We start from the raw sequence: 23,965 nt of genomic DNA, 5'->3' as shown, positions 1-23,965 counted from the left end.
AAGCAGAGCTATTCTTGTCATGTTGAGACCAACCAGAAACATGGAAGCCACCCACAGTCCATAAAACACGCCTGGAGTCACAAGGTAGACACAAGGCAGTAACAATAGATAGGACGAGGTCAGACCTAAACACAGACAGAGCATAACTACAAGCTGCAAGCCACAGGAAATCCATCCGTCTTCCATAGGCCAAAGAGCAATGCTGATGACAGCCCCATTTTTTACTTCTGTACTTGTTTCCTGCTGCTTAACTTTATGGGGACTGTTGCTGCTCAGGTGCTGCATGCTGCAGGAGCTACAGTGGACAGTATATATAATTTGATGTTGGGTAAATTTGGTAAAAGGAGATCAAACAGACAATTATAACATAAGATATCTTTATTGTCATTGCACAAAACAATGACATTTTACAGGATTTATTTATGTGTTTCCAGGCCCAGAAAACCATTAAATATGCCAAAAAAAATCACTGTGACTAGAGTGGTTTCTGAATAATTATAATAAGTGAAAATAATTTATAAAAAGTTTCTGACATGGCAGAGCAAGATGATTTGTTCATTTGTCAATAAAAGAGGGCAGTTTAAGACACCATACAATGTTTCTGGTAGAGATGCACCAACTGAAAAAACCAGGGCCGATGTCAATGTTAAAAATAACAAATCAGATGATAGACACCCCACCACCACCACACCACACACACACACAAACACACTTTTATGCTGGGAAACAAAGACACTTCATTAAAAAAAAGAGATAACTGTTTTAAAGGGGGCTTCTTATGCTCATTTCCAGATCCATATTTTTATTCTTAGACCTAGACTAAAGTGGCTTTGCATTAGTCACATGTAAAAGAAATTTTATACTTGGCCTTGGTGCACCCCCTCAGTTCATCGTCTGGGGAAAAAAAAATTCTTCTGATTGGCTTCCTCTGGAACTCAAAAGAAAAACACAGAACAGTTGTTTAACTCTTCATCACACTATCTTTAAACATTTAGTCAGTGGAAAATTTATCTGACAGCAGATAAAACACTAGCCACTGATATGGTTAAATCTTATTATCATTAATATACAGTTAAGTTCATGAGTTTTTGGACAGTAACACAATTTTTTGTAATTTTGCCCCTTTACACCAACACAGTGGACACTAAATCAAATAATCAAGATATGACTGAAGTAACAAAAGCATGGCATTACCAGTTTGGGCATTATAGCCATTTTTTGCACAGCCCCCATTTTCATAAGCTCGAAAGTAATTAGACCAATGACTGATAAACCATTTTGAAGTAATGCAGAACAGTGGTGAAAGAGGACCGCTAAGCGGGTGCCAACGCACTGTTCGGGTTATGGCCAACATTAAAGTTTTTGTGGAAACGACACCGCTTACACCGAGGCTATGACATCAACTTTAAAACTGGGTGACTGTCCAAACACTTGCAGGCCTACTTGGATACACGATAAGACAACCCCCAATGTTCAGCCAGTAATTTGTGCACAGAAGTGGGTTCTTTGAAACTGTACTTCTTATCTGGCTATTCTACTGAAACTGAGTTCTAATAAGATGAATAAGAATACAATTTAAAATTACTGACAGTGGGTTCACTGAGAAAAGAGAGCCACATGTAGAGATGAGACAAACAGAAATCCAGACAGCTTTATCAGTAGCAGTATAAATGTACAGTTGCACCACAGAAACTGTTGTTATGGTGATCGCCTCCAGGCTGATAAGCACTTAAAATTGACTCAGACACCAAGAACAGATTTGGTCACGTGATCCAGGTATTCCAGCAGGACTGAAGGCTTATCTTGGCTGAGGGTAATTGAATATTTCCTCTCTATAAGGAGTTATATAACACTCAGGAAGACAAATATTTTTCCCCCTTTTACATCCCCTTGACATCAGAGAACCGGACAGTAAAAATTCAATCATAGTACAAATAATATGTAAAAAAATTTGATCTATTACATGAATTTTTTTTTAGTTTATCAGTTCAAGCAAGTGTTCTTTCAACTGAGTGCTCTCTGTTTGTCATTCGGGATCACTCAGTTCAAACACCCACACACATACTGTACATTTTATACACATTATTTCATGATTCAAATGCAAAGAAATGATGCTGCACTGTCCTCCAGGCAAGAAGCAATGCAAGGTCAAGAACATATGCTGCTTCACACAGTACAATGTGTGATATACACTGATTTAACACAGCCCAAATATAGATGTGCACAATAAGAGCAGACTGAGAAGGCTAAAAATGAACAGAAAACACAGTAAATAAACATATAATAAATGACAAGGATACAACATTCCTTAGTCTTCATCAGTTATTTGCCAAAATAACCCCATTTCATTAACAGAAGTGACTCATTTCATACAAAGATTATGGTTGCTCATAGGAAGCTCATCCCTCTCATCTCTTATGTTTCTTCTTTTCCTCTGTCAACCACTCATTCCCTTCATCCCTTTCCCTCTTTCTTCTAGCTGCCTTTTTTCTGCTCTTCTTCTCCCCCTGTCTCTGTCACATGTTGTGTGAAGTGATAGTCTTCTGGATGGCAGGTCCATGGCTGGACTGCAGGCACAGCAGGAAAAACTCATGAATAATATTAGATGGTTTTCATTAGTAGCACGCTGAAAAACTGAATTTAGAAAGGCTCTCTCTCTCTCTCTCTGCATGACACACTTCCTCCTCTCAGTGTCACATTTTTCTATTTTTCAGATATTTCCTCTCTCCTAACATCATCATTTGGGTCATTCAGTCCTATTCTCTTTTTATGCCATCTATCAGTGTCATATCTGAGAGTCTGTATGCTTACTGGCCAGTGTATTAGGTTCATCTTGCTAGTACCAGGCTGGACATTCTTTGGCCTTCAGAACTGCCTTAATTCCCTGTGGCATAGATTCAACAAGGTACTGGAAACATTCCTCAAGAGATTTTGGTCCATATTGACATGACATCATCATATCCATGATATTCCACTACATCCCAAAGGTGCTCTACTGGAGTGAGATCTGGTGACTGTGGAGGCCATTTAAGTACAGTGAACTCATTGCCATGTTCAATGTGAGATGATCTGAACGTCGTGACATGGTGCATTATCCTGCTAGAAGCAGCCATGAGAGGATGGGTACACTGTGGCCATAAACAGGGTTCTAGGTAGTGGTTGATTGCCCAGTGCTGCAACTGGCTGAGGTACTCTCATGCCAGGCTGAGAATTTCAGCTGTTAGCTACCGGATCATCACATTTTGCTAGCGGGCACAGCCAACAGCACTAGCAAGTGGTCGTTCGGTACAGAAGGGAATTCCACTCCTCACCCTATCTCTGAAGTAGAGGCCAGCCACCCTGCAGAGGAAGCTCATTTCCGCTGCTTGTATCCACGATTTCATTCTTTCGGTCTCTACCCAAAGCTCATGACTGAGAAACCCTGAGAGACACCCACAGGGTAACTCTGCCCTAAATTATACCCTGCTCAACATCGTTTACAACTCTAATGGGGATCACTCATGATTATGCTGTATTCATAAAGACATACAGGAAACAACCATACAGAAAACAATTTGCTTGTCGCCTGCCACTTTGTTGCTGATGGTTGATTGCCAGTGGACATTCAGGCTCTGGCTGCCTAGGTAACACTCTAATTTATTTACCTCCCTGTCATATGACAATCAAAAGTATCTTTTACTCTCATTGGCAGTTGCTTCTATCACTTGCAACAAAGTTAAAAAAAAGTTCAAATCAGAACCCGCCCACTTTTTGTCACCAGCTATTATTTCATCTGTCATCACTTCAAGTTGCTGATTTTCAATGGTCTCTGGCTGCAATGTCACTGCAAATCTCTTTTGGTGTAGATGCCCCTTAAGACCAGAAACTACACCAAGGCAGCTGAAGCGTTGCTTTCCAAGAGAATTCTACACAACCGGGCTTCTTTTAACGTCAAGGAGGAGCCTCTGGTGAATGCAGGATTAAAGTACTTGGGACTGCCTTCATATTTCAAATTGCTTTGCCCATCTTTTACATACAGTATATTAGTGCTGGGCATACCAGTAAACAGACAATCAACTTTGGCTTTTCAATTGGATTTAATGTATGATAATACTGCCCACTGATGAGTGAGGGGACCTGTATAAATTGCACACCCTCCTCACTCACAGTTCTAATCATATGACTCAAGTACATAGATATCTAACAACAATAATAATGCACAACTAACTCTGTTTAGCAGGGCAAACATCATGGTACACAATAATTTGTGTAGCATAAACTATGGCTCGATGGCCATTCAGCCTTCACAAAAAAAACAGGCATTTGCTGGTTCCAGTTTTTCAAATAAAATAATTTGCTTTCTCTTCGTTGGTCAAAAATTAGTAATTCATCTTAGTTTCTGGAAATAATGCAATTGGCATTTTCCTGACATGAAACAGCAATCAATCACAAAATAATCAGTCAAAAGAATAAGTCACACATTGCACAGTAAAGATAAGGAATGCTTAATAAAACAGAGCCAGAAGCAATGCTTCATCCCAAGTCACAAGGATCCCTTTAATCTTGTAGAGAAGCCTGGTTATTTCTTTCAGAGTAGGGTATATTCAGTAAATTCTAAATTAACTTAAGCTTAATGTCTAATGGAAGACAAACAATCCCTTTTGTCACGGGCTTCTAAACTTTAAACCAAAATCAGTCCAGGCATAAGGCCGTCAGTGGCAACAGGCAACTTACTTCTTTTGCGCACTTCAGACTTGCTTGTTTGATTATTAAATATCATTTATTTCCAAAAAAATACCTTACAGTGCTATACAAGTGCTAAAAGTGGTTAAAAAATGACTTAACCTCCCGTCAACACACCGGACATTTGACCAAACATTTCCACTCCACACCGGTGTGTTCCCCATTCTTAAATACATGGTAGGGTCTAATCAGCATAAATGGTAAATGGCCACAACACCTTTTTTCAGATAGTTTATAATGAATCTTGTTTAAAAAGAAATGTGAGATAAGTCAGCATCAGTAAACTCCTATGATAATAATTTTTTTCTACATGTTGTCCCTACTTTTTAAATTTATTTTCTTCCTCCGAACAAGAACAGTATGTTTTTATGACCTTGCAAATTAGGAAAGCACAAGCATTTTTTTTTTGTGAAAAAAACAACATAAAAGCCTCATATATGACATAGATGTTGATACAATAGAAATTAGCGAAGAATTTAAAGTCAGGAGGTTAGAATATGACAGGGAGAAACATCAACACTAGAAACACAGGAATAATAAAAACTGTCACTCAAAATGAGTGGAAGTGACTGAAAAATGTTGGATTTCTCCATTGCTATGCAAGAGGATAGATCGGTGCGTTCACATGGGTGTAGATATGGTCAATTTTGTTAAGTCTATGCTATCAGACACCTAATTAGGCCTACCTCAGCATCTCTCTGTTGGTGTGTGTAGCATGATAATTAATTTCCCATGAGTACTGGCTGCTACATGGGATCCATGAGATTTTGTGCGCGTGTGTTTGTGTATGTTAATAATTAGTGGGGTTCTCGTGTCTGGGCTGTCCAGTCATGCCTGAGTGAATTTTCTCATTTTCAGGTTGAGCGGTCCACACAGCGTGGTACATCTCACTCCAACATGACAAGTAATGGTGTGTGAGTATATATGTAAAATAAAAATATTAACATAAATCCACTGCGCCAGGACTGTCATGATACCTACATTATTGACTTATCGTCCAATATATGAGCATGACCATAATTTTTTAGCCCAAACCCCTTATCAGTATCAACATATACACTGTCCAATGTTAAAAATTTTTTTTTTCTTAGGGTAATTTAGAATGATTGCAAAGATTAAATGCCACTTGCCACTCAAAAATTCTTGAAAACAAGTTGTAAAACAGCCAACTGATTTTCAGAAGGTTTCAGAATTCATCACAGTATAGAAACAGCATTAGTAAAGGTTACAAATGATATTCTTATGGCCTCTGACAGTGGACTCATCTCTGTGCTTGTCCTGCTAGACCTCAGTGCAGCATACTGTTGACCATAATATTTTATTACAGAGATTCGAGCATGCCATAGCCATTAAGGGTATTAAGCATTAAGCGTTGCAGTGGTTTGTATCAAATTTATTATATTTGTTCATGTAAATGGGGAGTCATTTTCAGGTTAATTATGGAGTTCCACAGGGTTCTGTGCTGGGACCAATTTTATTTACACTATACATGCCCTTAGGCAGTATTATTAGAAAGCATTGCATAAATTTTCATTGTTATGCAGATGACCCTCAGCTTTATCTGTCCATGAAGCCAGATGACACACATCAATTAGTTAAATTGCAGGAATGTCTTGAAGGCATAAAGACTTGGATGACCTCCAATTTTCTGCTTCTAAATTCAGATAAAACTGAAGTTATTGTACTTGGTTCTACAAACCTTAGAAACATGGTGCCTAACCAGATACTCACTCTGGATGGCATTACCTTGGCCTCCAGTAACACTGTGTGGAATCATTTTTAACCAGGATATGTCCTTCAATGCAGATATGCAAATATGCATTTGCTCAATATTTCTAAAATTAGAAACATCCTGTCTCAGCATGATGCTGAAAAGCTAATTCATGCATTTATTACTTCTAGGCTGGACTATTATCAGGCTGTCCCAAAAGGTCCCTGAAAAGCCTTCAGCTGATCCAAAATGCTGTAGCAAAGCAGAAGACCCTTTATGGAAATACCAACAAGGGAACTGTTTACCCTGCCCGGGATAGGGTTACCGGGGCCCCAACCCGGAGCCAGACCTGGAGAGGGAACTCGAAGGAGAGCGTCTGGTGGCTGGGCATTAGCCCATGGTGCCCGGCCAGGCGCAACCCGAAGAGATGACATCGGCCCACCCTCCTGTAGGCCCACCACCCACAGGAGGCATCGTAGGGGTCAGGTGCCGTGTGCGTCGGGCGGTGGCCAAGGGCGGAGGCCCTGGTGGACTGATCCCCGGCTATCGAGACTAGCTCTTGGGACATGGAATGCCACCTCTCCGGTGGGGAAGGAGCCTGAGCTAGTGCGTGAGGTTGAGAGATACAAGCTAGATATAGTTGGACTCACCTCAACGCATGGCCCGGGCTCTGGAACCAGTCTCCTGGAGAGGGGTTGGACTCTGTTCCAGTCTGGAGTTGCCCTCGGTGAGAGGCGGTGAGCTGGGGTGGGTATTCTTGTATCTCCCCGACTTGCTACCTGTATGTCGGAGTTTTCACCAGTGGATGAGAGGGTTGTTTCCCTGCCCCTTCGGGCCGGGAAACGGGTCCTGACTGTTGTTTGCGCTTATGCGCCAAATGACAGTTCAGAGTGCCCAGCTTTTTGGAGTCGCTGGGCAGGGTGCTCGAGGGTCCTCCATCCAGTGATTCCATCGTCTTGCTGGGAGACTTCAACACTCATGTGGGCAATGACAGTGAGACCTGGAGGGGCAGGATTGGGAGGAACAGCCTGCCCGATCTGAACCCGAATGGTGTCTTGGTATTGGACTTCTGTGCAAACCACAATTTGTCCATAACAAACACCATGTTTGAACATAAGGATGTCCATAAGTGCACATGGCACCAGGACACCCTAGGTCGCAGGTCGATGATCGATTTTATAATCGTATCACCAGATCTGCGGCCCTATGTTCTGGACACTCGGGTGAAGAGAGGAGCTGAGCTGTCAACTGATCACCACCTGGTGGTGAGCTGGATCAGGTGGCGAGGGAAGATGCTGGACAGACCTGGCGCACCTAAATGTATTGTGAGGGTGTGCTGGGAACACCTGGCAGAAGCCCCAGTCCACAAGATCTTCAACTCCCACCTCCGGCATAACTTCAACAGCATTTCAAGGGAGGCTGAGGACACTGAGTCTGAATGGACCATGTTCCGCACCTCCATTGTTAAGGCTGCTGCTCAGAGCTGTGAGTAAAAGTAAAAGGGGGTCTAAGTCAGTACTAGCAAGGTGTACCTAATAAAGTGGTCAGTGAATGTATAATTATTGCATCCTGACCACCTTCAGCTTGGAGCTTATCCCAGCTGTCATGTATTTCTTCTTCTTAATTTACATTAAGAATATGCTGCCAATATGTTGGCATCTGGAATTATTACACCCTAAAATTCCAGTCTAATCAGTTAATCAGTTAAGTGACGTAAAATGGTCTTCTTGTCTACAGTGCTTGTAAATAGCGAAGACAACAAAACTGCTTGACGAATGAGCTCTTCCTCATGCAGCAAAGCCACTTCTAGCACAAACTCACTGCCAGCACTGATACTGTTCTGCATTACAATGTAGAGCACCATGCAAAAGTCCTGAGCCTCCTCTCAGTTCTTTATATTTTGCTAGGAAAGTGGGAAAAAGTGCAGGGATTTATTGAAACATGCAGACAAACCGTATATAAAACAAAGAAAGAGTTTGTAGAATTCTAATGAGCTTGAAGGTCAATATTCAATATGACTAAATTTTTTCTTCAACTCAGCCTGAACTCTCTTAGGCAAACTTTATTGAATTTTCTTTAAGCAGTTTTCAGAAAAAGGTTCTTGAAGGACATTTCAAAGCTCTTCTTTGAATGGTGGCTGCCTTTTGTTCCGTTCTGTCAAGATGATCCCACACTACTTCAATAATGTTGAGGACCAGGCTCTGGAGAGGCCAGTCCATGACTGAGTTCATTCCATTGTGTCTTTCTGTCTAGGTATGCTTTAACTGCATTGGCAGTGTGTCTGGAATCATTGTCATGCTGAAAAATGAAACTGTTGCCATCAAATGCTTTCCAAATGGATCAAAATCTCACAGTACTTTTCTGTATTCTCAGTTCCACCAATTTTTAAAAGATCCCCAACACCACTGGCTGAAACACAGCCCCAAACCATGACAGAGCCTCTACCATGTTTTCAACATGGCTTTAGACTCTCACTGTTGTACCTCTCTCCCAACCATATTGACAATAAGTAGAACCAAAAACTTCAAATTTGAATTCATCACTTCATAAGACCTGATGCTAGTCATTTTCTGTCCAGTTCTTGAATAATTTGACATACCTCAGCCTTTTCTCCCCATTTCCCTTCCTGAAGAATGGCTTTTTGATAGCCACCCTTCCACTGAGACCATTTCTGAGGAGGCTTCACATCTCCTGGATCCTGTGTCAGGTTTTCACTGGATTTTGTCCTATTTCCCAAGGACATAACTTTCAGATACAGTTCATCTGCTGTAGATAGTTTTTTAGACCTGCCACTTCTTATGTCCACTACCTGTCCAGTTTCCATGCCATACCAAGATATGCCAAATTTCCATCTAATAGCTCTTTGGGAATCTCCATGTTTTTGCAAAAATACCATTTTGTGTCTGTCATGTTATTGTTGACATTTTGCCTAGATTCAACTAAGGAAATAAGAACAAATGATGTGTTTTTGTGACAGGCTGATGGGAACAAAGTCCCTAAAGATATAATTAAAAAATGATTCTTTGCCAAGTTGTCCATTATGTGTAGACACAACACTGGTTCATCCCTTTAGTTAAGTGCTTTTTTATGCTTTAATGATTCATAGGTCAGTGTTAAGTGGCTTAAACAAACAAAAAAAAAATCCTCTCTAACAGGTCAGGTATTACTGAAAATGAGTGAAAAACAGCTAATTTCCTAAGAAAATTTTGAAAGCTCTTTGAGAGCCTGGAGAATTATTGCTTAAATCCACTTTAAAATAAAGTTTGGCTCATCTGAAAGGAAATAAAAAGACATGAGGGTTGGCTCAAGATTTTTTTTCTTTAAATGTAAGGCAGCCATGAGTGCTGACCAAATGATAAACACATTCTAAAGGGATCTGACTGCCATCTACTGTGTTCACCTATGCTATAACAGCACAGACTACAGAGTTAAACCAGTCAGTAAACTGCAGGTACAGCAACGTGAGTTTAGTGTAAATTGGCACTATCTGTCTGTCAGTCAGAGAGACAGCATTAGAGAGAACAGCTGCATCTTGAGATGTCTGAGAACCCTTGCTGAATTCTTAATGGTTGTTTGGAGGATGATTCACTGACACCTGAGGGTCTCACGCAGGATGATGATGAGTCGCCTTCGTGTTGCCTTATTAGCGATTATGTGCAATGGAAACACACACACACAAACCCAAAATATGACCCAAAGGAAATATCTGGTCATAAAAGGCATGCTTTTTTCCTGTGTCTGAACTGTTGAAACCCCTTTTCAGAAAGCATTTGTTTCCCTAGTGCAGGTTTGGTCATTTCTTTGGTTATTCAGAATCCTGTTCAAGTTAAGAACGGATACAAAGTATCTACAATAATCCAATAATAATCCAAGCAAACATTTGAAATGCAAATGTAGATTAAAAAGAAAACCAGAGAAAAGGAAACAAGTTAGGATAAACTATATATGGATACTTTACACATGGTATTATACTGAAAATGATTCCAAAGTGTAGGAGTTATATTTGCATTTGTGAGATTAGACATAAAAAGATCATATATAAGTATTGGAGATAGATATGTGTGGTATATTTGAAGGTGATCACAAGAATTTTAAAAGCTAATCTAAACCATACTAGGACCTGTTTTAAATGGAATAAAACCAGGAGAAATATTAGTTGTGGTTTGATCTCACTTTAATGTCTGACAGCCGAATTTTGAACAACTTGAATTTACATTTGAGAAACGTGTGGCCGAGTCAGTTTTCTGATATGCCGATTGAAATGCAAACAAAAACTCACAAAAACCTTTAACTGTGAAATACAGCCATGTAGTATGCCTGCAGTACAGATACTTACATGGCTCCATAAAAAGCCATTTCAATGTCAGAAGAACTGCAGGGCTGGCATTCACAACCCGTAATTATCTAAAGGAAGAAACCTCATCCAGATCAGTCTGAGACAGCAAAACAGATATTTTTCTGGTTGAGTAAATGAATGAGTTAAGTACATGAATGTTTGAGATTTTTATCTCAGATGGCGTTCAGAAAACTCATTTTGTCCACATTGGTCTTTTTCTAGTTGTTTTCCCCTTTATGTTGAAGAGAGACATCAGCATCCACAAGTAGCAGATGCACCATCTATGATCACAATAATGTGAATCAACAGGGAGCCTTTCAATTTTATCCAAATTTCTTCCAAGTACAAACACACTAACACAAACACTGTAAGTTCGGCATGTGCTGGAAAAACAGTGTTTCATTAATTGTGTTGCACAAAGCCAAACTATGCCAGGAAAATTAAGCAATCACCCTCAAGAGGATCGAATAAAATTTTTGTGTATACATGAAGTCCCCACAAGTAGAGTTAAAAATGATAAACAGATGTGCTTGCTAGATGAATAATACCAAGCATTACACACATGGGAAGGTGTGTTCCCAGTTTACAGCAAATCACTTGGTTTGCAAATGATACAGCTGTGTGTGTGTGTGTGTGTGTGTGTGTGTGTGTGTGTGTGTGTGTGTGTGTGTGTGTGTGTGTGTGTGTGTGTGTGTGTGTGTGTTTTGAGACACCTGGGTATCTAACTGCAGGAGATGAAGAACAGAGGAGAGGAGGGGGAAGAGGAGGAGGAGAAGAGAGAGAAGCAGATGCAAGCAAAATAATCTACCCCGGGAATGAAGCAGGGAGCAGGGGCAGGTGGGACAAAATAAATGTTTCTGAATGATAAGGGATGAGAAGATGGAGGATACGGGTGAGGAAAAACAGAGAGAGAATAGAAGGGAGACAGATGGGAAGAAAAAAAATACGGAAGGAGGGAGGTGAGGGAGGAAGACATTATGTCGGAATAAGCAGATGGGAGAATGAATAAAAAGGAGGGAGCAGGTTAAGAGAGGAGGAGGAGGAGGAAGAGCGGTGACTTGCCTTTTGAACCATTTCCCTCCTCTCTCTGTAGCCCTGTCAAAAGGCATCTAAAGAAATAATCTGTATGCTTCATATACCACTGCATTCACACACTCTAATCAGTGTGTGTGTGTAAATTGATCCTAAAATACATTTAAATAGAACTTATGCTTGTTTCCAACTCCATTTTTTTTCTTGGACTCTTCTAGAACAGCTTAATATGGCATTCAAAATAATCCTTATTCATCTTGCACTGGGCCTACTGTAAGTTCAGCTCCTCGACTCATCCTCTGTCTGAAACACAGAGTACAGAACATGGACATAGTGACCACGACATCAGACGTTGGTTTTCTACTCATAATTTAGAAGATTAGAAATTAGAACATTAATGTTTTGGCTGACACAATGTTACTTTTTTAACCATATTTGGACAAGAGGGTGGAGTGCTAAATTAAAAGCTAAAGCTTAGTTTATATCACTGCATTGGTTGTTGCCTGCAACGTCACCACAGCCCCATGCCACCCGGATTATGTCTGCCGTTGTCACCTTCAAGAATGACCGTACGCTCCACAGATTGGTGAGATTCCAACAGGGTCGTGCACCTCTTGGCCTCTAGTGCACTGATCTGGAGCTTTTTGTGATACTTATCATTGATGAGAAATAACACTTTAAGTTGTGTCAAAACAGCCAGTGACTGGTTGGCTTGCTCAGTTTCGTTGATTCCTTCTACGCATTTCCTGCTACTTTTTCACTGCAGTTTTTGAATTTATCAGTGAGAGAATAGAAATTATAAGGAATAATAATCATACTATCAATATAAGGACTCACAAATGTCAAAAAAATTCCTGGAGGGAAATTGGAATGAATGTGAGGGAATATATCAAGAAGTGGAAAAACTTGAGGGATAAGTAGGACAAAAAAACAAAAACAAACAAAAAACTGACCACACCAAAGAGTGGGAATAAGGAGGGAAAAAAAGTCCCAGCATTTTATTTGTTTCTGTCGACTGGCACCACATGTAAGACACTGGGACACAACCACAAGATAATTAACACATAAAACACCAAGTAAAAGCATGAATGTTGGTAACAACATCGGTCACTTGCATGGGTTACATCATAGGCTTTACAAAGCTTCACCACAGAAGTCTAAATCAGCTGCAAACAGTTACATGGCTGTGGTGACTTCCCAGCTGCCACGTGCAAGAACCAATGCAGCCACCATAAACTAAGCCTAACCATTTATACTGGCGGTTGGAGTGTGTTGGAATCACTGCAGTCTTCTCCTAAAGAATAAGTGTTGCCAGTTAGCGGTGGTATAGGAATAGAAGCGATGGTGTAAGTTTTCACGAGGAGGTTTCATCTTTTCAAACTGTTGCAGCATCCACCTCTCTCTAATCTGAGGATCCTTGAGTTCCAGTGCCAATGTATCACTGAAATGATGCTAAAGACCGACACAAATCGTACACTGGTGTCCAGCTGCTGTACTAGCAAGCTTGGTTAACAAGTTGCATCCACAAACTGAGTGTGACAGACAAAGATGCATGCTAAAGGTAAATTAGAGCCTAGTTTGCTTATTTTCAACTCTGCAAGTTTTTGTATGAAGAGGATGCAAATCTAAGCATTTCAGCGTTTTATCCCTTAAGGTCATCCTCACTTTATGCCAGCTTTCATCTGATTAGCTGTACCTCACAAACACAAGGCATGAACAGCAGGTGGGTGGTTATTCATCCATCCATTTTCTTCTGGCCATCCAATTCAGGGTCATAGGGGGAGAGGCAGCTGGAGCCTATCTGAACTGCCACAGAGCGAGAGGCAGGGTACACCCTGGACAGGTTGCCAGTCTGTTGCAGCACTAACACAGAGAGACATACAACCATTCACACTCATATTCACACCTATGGACAATTCAGAATCGACAATTAACCTAACCCCAAGTGCATGTCTTTCTTCTGTGAGAGGAAGCTGGACCCAGAGAGAGCTGGCTGATTAAAGAACATTTAATGTCCAATCCAGCTGCATCTGACATTTGCATTCACATATGCACCTCTGTCAGGTAATATCTAGAATTGTTCTGCAGTGCATGTGTGAAAACAGGTTTTGTTTTCTTTGTACCAGCTTCCCTCTAATAGACACTGATATTCTGCTGAAATTAGAACAAAACTCTCAAGTCAACTGTCTGTCAATATTTTTTATGTTCTTTGAAATGCCTGAGACCCCAAGAAAACTGGTTTATACATCTTTCAATCAAAAGTTTCCCCTCTATAAATACGACAAAAGCTTTAGCAGTTTTGTTATTGTTGTTTGCACTCTTCTGTGTATGTGTGTGCGTGTGTGGTCCAAAGAGACAATGAGTGAGAGATTGGTGTCACATATAAAGACTTTACTTGACAGAGATAATGCAATCCTGCCCCCCCAACCCACACAAAGGCAAAACACACACACACACGCAGAAAGAACATATCTGAGCTCTTCTTTGGTCTGTCAAACAAAGAGGAAAAATCCTTTCAAGTGTGTGTATGTTTGATGTGTTATCTGTCCAACAGAGATCGAGTTGTATCTTTTCCATTTCCATCTTTTTCTGGAACTTCCTCTTTTTTTTTTTTTCTTTCCAGAGACAAATCAACAAATCCTAAACTGTCAGTATGAGTGTGACCCTCTCACTGAGTTACCAATTACAGCCCAAAATCTGCAAGTCAATCAAGATTTTTAATTGGAACTGTAAAAAAAAAACAAAAAAAAACACCATGCTTGGGACTATAGATTACAGAGGTATGACTAAATCCCCTTGTCCCACACATTTACCCCTCACTAAAGACAATGATTGTGATTCCAGACATGACGCAACGCGTTTAAGAAGCAGCTCTCCTTTCTGAAGCACTAAATGTAACACCAGGTCTATTTTTTAACCACATCAAGCAGCACAGAGCAGATGAGGAGGGCAGGAAGCCAAACACAGGAATGGTAAACAGAATCTGATTTTCAAAATAAAAAGACTTTACAGACTAAACACTTCACTATATATATTCCAATAGAGCACCTTTGGGATGGGGTGGAAGGGGAGATTTGCGTCATGAATGTGCAGCCGACAATCCTGCAGCGACTGTGTGATGCTATCATGTAAATATGGACCAAAATCTCTGAGGAATATTTCCAGCATCATGCTGAATTTATACCATGAAGAATTAAGGCCATTCTGAAGACAAACGGGGGTTCAACACAGTACTAGTGAGGAGTAATTAATGAAGTGTACTGTGAGTGTACAGTTATTATAAAGAGCTAAAAATGTTATGAAAAATTATTATATAAAAAATTATTTTCAATTAAAAACAATTTACCTCTGATGAATTTCAAAGGCACTTCAGGGATCCAAAAAGGAAAAACCTGAAGCCAAAGAGATTGTTACACCTTGTTTTCTAGTTAATTAGCAAGCAATGTGGCTTGAATTTGCATTTGTGCCATGTGAATGGTAAGGAATTCTTCTGACTATACATAAAAAAAAAAAAAATCTTCTCTTTTTTCCTGTCTTTGCTCCCCCTATCATCGCTCCTCACCCCCCTCCTCACTCTGTGAGTCTGAGAACCTCTAATAGTTGTTTGTTTGTTGACCTCTGGCGATTTGATCCTACTGAGATGTGTGTGCCTCTTTGTGTGCGTTTGTGTGTGTGTGTGTATGTACTCCCTCGGCATTTATCAGTCATTACTTACATACAGCCTTCAAGGCCTGTAATTAACTTCAGCTTTGAAGCCCCCTACCCCACTACCTGCTCATTTCCTGCACGCACACACGCGCACGCACACAAGCATGAAGTACAGCTCTCTGTTCTTGCATACAGTCGCACAAATAATTGCACACTTGCACACATTCTTCAACACTCAGTCATGCTGTGAGACTAATTGTGTTTTTAGTGAAAACAGGAAAAACACGCCTCGCATCTCTGAGACCGTGCTCTCGATGTGCGTGTGCACGAGCCATCCTTACTGTTTTTTTTTGGGATAACACAACTTACAGATCCTTCCCTAATGTCAAAGTCAATAATAAGACACTCAGGTTGATGAATGCAGCAAAAAAACACCTACTCAATATCTCAAAAACATGGTCAACATGACCTATGGCCTGTGTCCCATTCTACATCACCCTCCACCCACCCACACAGGAGCCTGTGTTTGCCCCAGCTCAGAGAAAAATAATTGAATTCTGCTGATGCATAAACTCTAGTTCTTTATTGATTTAATGTTGTTATAACTCTCTGTTCTTGTATAAAGGTTGAATATGTGTTTTTTTATCTATTGAATACATGTGAAGTTACAGTGTTTAAAGCTTGTAGCCAGAAGTCCTAAAACTATGTGTGAGAAGGAGACACTGTCACCCCCCCCCCCCCCAAAAAACATTCCCATACCCCCCCAAAAAACATTCCCATACTGCACTTTTTATCATGACCACTCATATTTTTTTTATAAATAAGAAACCTCTAGCAGCTGTGTGAATAAGGATCATTGAAAATACATGTTACTACTAAAACATCACCACTTGTTTTGTAGCCTTGACTTAAAAATTATGGCTGTTCTTAAGATTCTTTAGACTTGAACTGAGGGCTACACCAGACTGTTGGAGATATAAGTCCAAAGAAGTTAATTTCATTCACATACTACAGTTGTGTGATAAGGCACAGCAATTTTGATAAAGGGTTCATGAAATTGTATATAAAATTTCAGCGATCCCAGAACCACTTAGCGCAAGACTGTTTGTTTTATGGGATGGGTCAGTCTGGACGGATGCTGATAAACATATTAGAAGCTGGGTTCAAGCCAGGATTATGACAGCCAGATAGATTCCTTGATGGGATTGGAGGGGAGATACAGTACCCTTAGTCCAAGAGTGGGATTATGAGATGCACCATATGAAAAAAAATGTCATATTAAGAGACTTGCAAGGTGGGCGATATATTATAGAAAATGGGGCAAATATTTGCATTTTTTGGGAAGTTCATGAAGTTCAATCTACCTTTTTCTTCTATCTGCAGCTGCGAACTGCCACAAAGATGTCCAATTGCAGATTTCACTGAACAAACACCCATTACTCAAGCTGTTGTGTGAGACTCGAGGGAAGAGAGGTCCAACATACTGCCCACTGCCACTGGTTCCGCTGTAGCGGACAGATATTCTGGACCTCAGTCCTAGTTTTGATTGGATGGGACACCATCGGTGCTCCAGGAATCCTGACTTTTTGCATGAAATAGCATGAAACTTAAGGCTGACCCAAATTAGTCACTTTGCCCCTTAGACAACTTTTATCACATGTTTACGGGAATGTCCTGGACTGTCTACTTTTTTAAATGATTTGCAATAGTTGTAACTGCATAAGGCCCAGAAATGTGTGTTGGTGTGAAACATCATCACTTGTTTACTCGGCAGCAATGGCTGCTTACTTTGATGTTGCTTGTCCTAAACTGTCCACAGGCCGAAAGCATGGTGCTAAGGAAGACACACTTAAACTCTGGGCCCAAGTTGTGGAGGATCTTAACTCGTTACTGTATTGAGAGACGGCCCTCCCACCTCTTGCTCTCTCGCTGTTTATCTTTCCCTTTCTTTCTCTCGCTATCCTCTTGTGTGGCTTGTGTGGTTCTTGGTTTTCCCTTTATTGTACTTTTTGATTTTACTTTTTATGTGTTATGTTTCCTTAGATCACCAAAAAAAAAAAAAAAAGAATCAAAAACTAATCAAAAAAATAATGGTAGGACACCGGACCTAAACATTAATCTCCTAGCTTTAAGTTCTGTGACTTATGAAGGATTTTTTTTTGCCCACTTTCTTTCAAACAATTACTACAATGACTGGCTTAACATCTCCAGTACTGACTTTGTAAATAAACACATAACATCTGCATTCCCAAATGCCTATCTGCTGGCTGATCCATGTTCATCTTGTCACTATGCAAAGGAACCAGCTTGGAAAAAAAAAAGAAATGAGAGAAAATAAACAGCCCGGTCCTGCTGTTAGTTCATGTATCAGCAGTTCTCCATATTGACATTCCTGCAGAGTGTTTATTATCTATTCTTATTCTATTATCTAAGCTTTCATTTGAGTAACAGAGAGGAAGCATACACTGCAGCTATCAGCACATAGCAATAGCTAGTCTTCTACTGCTGTAACAAAGCAGCATGAGGTGCAGCATGTATCTCTGGGGCACTTGGACAGTTAAGTGAATAGAATCGTTCCATCCCCCACATTAACGTCATTACCCGTGGATAAAGTGGATGTACTGCAGTGCCAAATGTGCTGATCATTGACTGTCAGTGCTGTTTCACAACTGGAGCCTGTCTTGTGATGACCCACTCATTCCCTAACAAGGCAGTGAGACAGAAACTCAAGAAATATATCCGTCCTACTTAAGTTAAAATGGACTGCTCCACATTTGCCATACAACTGTGCTGCAGTGTGTTCAGTTTCCCCCAAAACAGGTATGTATGCTTTCAGTAATATCATCACTATCAGCTGTTCACAGATACATATTTTCTCATGCAATCTCATAAAAGAATATTCAATTTATGCTACTAAAAGAAAAATGTTGGAGGTCTTGGCCTAAACATATACTTTATATACAAACGCCTTTAGTCACCCATGGGTTAGTAAAGATATCATATTTCAGCAAAAATATGTTTTCGATGTTAACAAAACTCATTAAATCAAAACAATTTTAAGCATGATGTAAGGGATTGATATTCTGTGATAATGTTTAACATTTCTACAGAGACTTTTTGGTAACCCCATCGTAGAGGAGACACAAAAAAATTCCACGGTAAACAAATTAGAGAAAGTACATACTACACACTTGTACAAGGGCGTATACTATACGGTGAAGAAGTTGGTCGGACAGTATGCAGTAGAGGAAATGCTGCCCTTAAACATGGCTGATTCACCCTCGTTTTGTGGTTGTCATTTTTATGTTGAGGCGGCGGAGGGTGTTGCCGGTGTTGTGCCAAAAAGTGATTGTCTGCCATAAAGTGACTCCAATGTTTCTATGTGCTTTTATGTGTAATATGTTTGCTTATATTAGTAAACAATAGAGTCAACATGATTTATGAAGGGCTTATATATAACTTAATTACAGGAATATTATTACATAATGCACCCTCTGCTGATATCACTGCATTATCTATAACATCACTATAATCATAAGGAAACCATGTTGTTTGCATTTGAGCAATATTGCTGAACAGTAGGTATGGCTTTAATATTGATCAATGATGAGTCATCTCCTGTACTATTTATGGCCATGAATCATCCCAGACCAACATGATAGACAATGCTCAGCCAATCAGAAGTTGGCATCACAGGTTAATCAAAGTTGGGAATGCCCAGTTTCTCACTATCTAGCTACTGCCAGCTGTTCAGTGACCCAAGTCAGTTGCTAGATAAAACCTCAAAAACAGACACCCAGATGGACGGATGGACGGACAAATATCGTGTTGCACATATTTGAAGAGTAAAGAACACATATGCCACATTTTCACGGCTCAACTCCTTTTTGTCTATGGACAAGAAAGGTAAAACTTCACAGACAGGCGGACACACGACAATCACTTTACTACTATATATTACTGCACTGTATTATTTGCACATCTGCCTCTGCACATTTATATATGTATACTGCACTATCAGACTCATTCATATCCCTGTGTTCTTTGTTTTGTTTCCTTGTCTCAATGCACTAAGCCCCTGTACAGCTTAGTATAGCAGAATAGAATGGCTTTATTTGTCATTATACAGAATGTACAATGAGCTTGGAGTTTGTATAATAGTATAGTTTATATATAGTATAGTTTGTTAGTCTGTATTGTTTGTATAATTTTTTACCTCAATTGTTTGGATTCTATTTATTGTGCATATTAAGCTAATCTCATATTAAGCTAATTTCCTTCAGGATCAATAAAGTACCTATCTATAGATTGATTGAGCGATCTATCGATCTATATCCTCCTGCTTTATATCGGGCAGGAGGATAAAAAGCTATCCAAACCTACTTGGCCTTATGTGAAAAAAAAATTAGGACTCCAGTGAACCACAGTGAGAGCCATTACTCACAAATGGAGAAAACTTGGAACAGTGGTGAACCTTCCCAGGAGAGGCCAGCCTGCCAAAATTACTAAAAGAGCGCATCAACGACTCAACCAGGAGGTCACAAAAGAACCCGGAACAACGTCTAAAGGACTGCAGGCCTCACTTGCTTCATTCAAGATCAGTGTCACAGCCGTTGTGATCCCATCAGTAGATTGTCTCTGTCCATTTGTTACTGAGGATCATATATGTACTGTTTATAGCCCACAGTAATTAACACTTTGCACCAGAAATGAGCCCACTTGTTTCTCTCCTTAGCAGCCTCATTAAATTCATATACATCTATTTAACCTGACTGAGTGGGTTTGGCTGCAGAAGAGAAAGCCACAGTGCTGCCATTAAGCAGCCAGCTGAAGAAATAGCAGCAGCAAATGAGATGAAACAAAGGAAAAATCATCAGATTGATGTAAGTAAAGGATATTATGTACCTTCCTGCATACAATCAGGAAAAATGAAAAAAAGATTGTAATAAATGAGAAACAGTTTAGAGTTTCCAAAGAAAAAACAGACATGAATACCTACGTACCCCAACAAACAATCTGAGGCTAATTCACTGCCGTGTACACACTGATGTGGTAAAACATTGCATTGCATTACTTTTGCTACTTGGTAGCCTAATGACAAATGACACAGCCCATATGACAAATTAATTTAGCAGCATACAAGGACAGAGCTTCAAAATCATGCATGAGTCCTTGCACAAAAACAAACAAAAAAATAGATGAAAACATTTCCAAGCTTTCTTTACAATATTATTTGGCATCTGTCCAAGGGGGATTGTTCCAGATGTTGTGTGGTTTATTCAGATGCATCTCCTGCAAACCTAAGCCACGCTGCCATGTTCTTTTTTAGAGAGACTTTCTTCTAGAATCCCTTCTAAACAAGCCATACCTCCTCAGCATTTTTCTAATTATACTATCATGAACATCAACATTTAACATGCAAACTGAGAGAATCTGAGATGTAGCTTTGCAGTTTCTCTGATCGTTGCATGGTCTGACCTTGGGGTGAATTTACTGGGACGTCCATTCCTTGGAAAATTGTCTTTTAACACACACTTCAATGCTTCAGACCAGCAAACTGCCAAAACGTCTTATTTTATAAAGGTGGTCACACTTCATGATGATCAGTCGATCAAGTACATTTAATTAGCAGCACCTGGCTGCTACTTACTTTTCAGTCCTATGGAATAGATAAGGGTGTACTTAATTTTCCATAGGACTGCAGAGTCCTGTAAAAACTTGTGACTCATACTCAGACAGTGCTTACATGCCTCAGCTGAACAGACTATAATTGTTTAATGTGAACCTTTGTAACTCCTGCCAAGTTAAACCGGACATATGCACTAAATGCACGGCTAGTGGAAGATAGAATAGAATAGAATAGAATGCCTTTATTGTCATTATACAGGATGTACAATGAGATTGGAGATTAATTAATTGAAGATTAATAACATGTCAATGCTGATGTGAGAAATGTATCTCAAAAGTAATTCCAGTCATTCCAGAGCAACATCTACTTGAGCTGTATCAAGAAGAAGATAATTACAATCAAAAACAATAAAAAAAACTCTTTTAAATAAATTTTTAACAAAGTTATATCAAAAACAACTCGCACACACACACACACACACACACACACACACACACACACACACTACATTGAGAGATTCTGCTGTGTGTGTGTGTGTGTATATATATATATATATATATATATATATATATATATATATATATATATATATATATAGTTAGATTATTATAACTGAAGTTTGTCCTCCGTGAAAGAGCCCTGCTGCCATCTTGTGGCCAGTTGTAGAATTGCATCTACTAATGTTATCCTTCATCAATTAACAGGAGGACCGAGGAATATCCAAATATACATGCCGTCACTCATACATACAGAATCTATGACGCACAGTAGGCCGTATTATCGCCTTTGATAAACTTAAACTAATAGTTAAGGGAAACAATTATCTACTTAATCTTCGTACAAGGGTGACAAAAGCCAGGAGCGAGTCCATAACCACCACCACAGTAACTCGACTCTATCTACACAGATGCACAATATTAACCACCCAGCAGCGTTCTCTTCCCATAGCACGATGTACGCGGGTCACACCGACAGAGTGAGCGCCACCAGTCTTCTTACCGTGTGAAGCAGTGGTGGCAGACCTCTCTGGCCAGTTTGTTGGACACGCAGCAGGCCAGCGGCTCGGCGGATATCACCAGCTCTCCTCTGCGTATCCTTCCCGTCGCCCGGAGACCGTTACCTTTCCCGGGGCTGATGAAACGCTCGAGCATCGGTGTCATGATCACTTTTCCCTCCACGTGAACCAAACATCCGTGTTTACGTCCGCGATAAACGCTGCGTCATGACGTCACAGGAACGTACTCATCCTTTTACTGCTCTTAAAGGTGAAAGGGTTATATTTTTGGGTGTGTTCGTTTTGTTTTTGTTTTTATTTATTTTTTTTTTTTAGTTTGTTTTCAGAGTGAGGTTTTTGCACGTCAACTTCTTTTTACTTTTTTTTAAATAACACTTTTTAAATGACACTTTTTTTGTGTGTTTTTTAGTTATATGTGTGGTATTTGTCAATGGCAAGATTTAAAAGTTCAACACTTGGTGTAACGTAGAAATATCGATAAAGATATGAACCAATGGCTTCTCATGTTTTTGTGTTGAAAATTTTGGTGAAACAAAGTGCAAAATCACCAGACTATATCTTGGCAAATATTGACCTTTAAATGTCCACTACCACCATAAGATCTATGTCTAATGAAAGCTGATCAATTTCATTGTAAGACTCACTGAAACCTCTCTTTTTGATCTATGCATTGTCTGATGCCTGACACACGCTCAGTACTGTCTACAAACTCCCAGGGTTATCACAAAATTGCAAAAACACTGAGACCATCTAGAACATCACCTTGTCTGGCCCATTTCTTCCAGTTCATGTTTGGACAGATGATAGACAATTGCCACACCGATGCAGTCTCCTAAAACATTTACATGAGGAGCACAGTAAGAGGAGTGGTCTGACAGTTGGTTCATGTATCATCATCTGAAAAAGGTACTTGCAAATTCTTTAGAGAGAAACGATAGACAGATTTACCATTTTCATGCTTGAATTTTCCTCTCTTATAAACACCACCTTTCAGTTTTGTACTAAGGCAAGAAAATAGATCAAATAAATATTGTGTTTTCTCCTTTATGGAAAGCAAACAAAAGAGCAGTGTATTATAGCACGAGTTAAGGAAAAATACCTGTTGGATGCAGCTTGATAATCAGCACCAGAGCTAAACCTGCAACACATACACACACACAGATACATGGGACCACAAACAAGAAGAAAAAAATTTGAAGCATTATGTACACTAACTTTGATTTAAATGGCCACGGAGACATAAAAATGTTTGAAAAGTTGACTTGACCCCCTTTTGCCTTCAGAACTGCCTGAATTCTTGGTGGCACAGATTCAGCAAAGCGCTGGAAAGACAAGCTTCAGGTTACAAAATATCGATTTACCACATTAGATATAATACTCATATTCCTGTTTTCAAGGATGTGCGCAAAAAATATGTCAGTAACACATTTTTGTTTAATTGTTTTATATCTTTTACCTGTAATAACAGCCACAACAGATAAAGTACACTGCTGCATGTATACTTATTTTTCTGGAGGAGGCTGTGCTAAAACTAGCATCTCCTGAAAAAATATACAACAAGATAATACAGTCAGCAGATATGCACAGTACACTTATGTATGAGTAAACAACAAAGAGCAACACTTTCAAACAAACCATACCCAAATTGTGAGAAATTTGCAGAAGGCATTTGAATAAATATCCTGATACTTGCTACTGAATAGAAATGTATAGTTTTTATGTTAAAACTGCATAAAAACAAAAATAGATTTTATAACATACATATACTCTTTATAGAGCTGTTCAAAGGGCCTTTTTTCTATATTTGTTTTGAATTAGTATGCAGTTCACATGTGGCTGATATAAATAAAAGCCTGTAATGTGCAATAAAAA

General features: G+C 39.6%; 1 protein-coding gene across 2 annotated transcripts in view; it reads right to left on the bottom strand.

The window, feature by feature from the left end:
* Nucleotides 1–22,294, bottom strand: part of smyd3 (SET and MYND domain containing 3) — a 94,020-nt gene extending 71,726 nt beyond the window's left edge. For both annotated transcript variants that reach the window (XM_030724340.1, XM_030724347.1), the window contains exon 1: nt 22,078–22,294. In XM_030724340.1, coding sequence (XP_030580200.1) covers nt 22,078–22,238 — 161 coding nt within the window. In that variant the 5' untranslated portion in view covers nt 22,239–22,294. The remainder of the gene's footprint in view (nt 1–22,077) is intronic.
* Nucleotides 22,295–23,965: the final 1,671 nt, after the last annotated feature.

This window comes from Archocentrus centrarchus, chromosome 3 (genome assembly GCF_007364275.1).
Source record: "Archocentrus centrarchus isolate MPI-CPG fArcCen1 chromosome 3, fArcCen1, whole genome shotgun sequence".
Lineage (NCBI taxonomy): Eukaryota > Metazoa > Chordata > Actinopteri > Cichliformes > Cichlidae > Archocentrus > Archocentrus centrarchus.
Note: the sequence above shows the minus strand (reverse complement) of the source record. Positions and strands in the feature narration are given on the sequence as shown.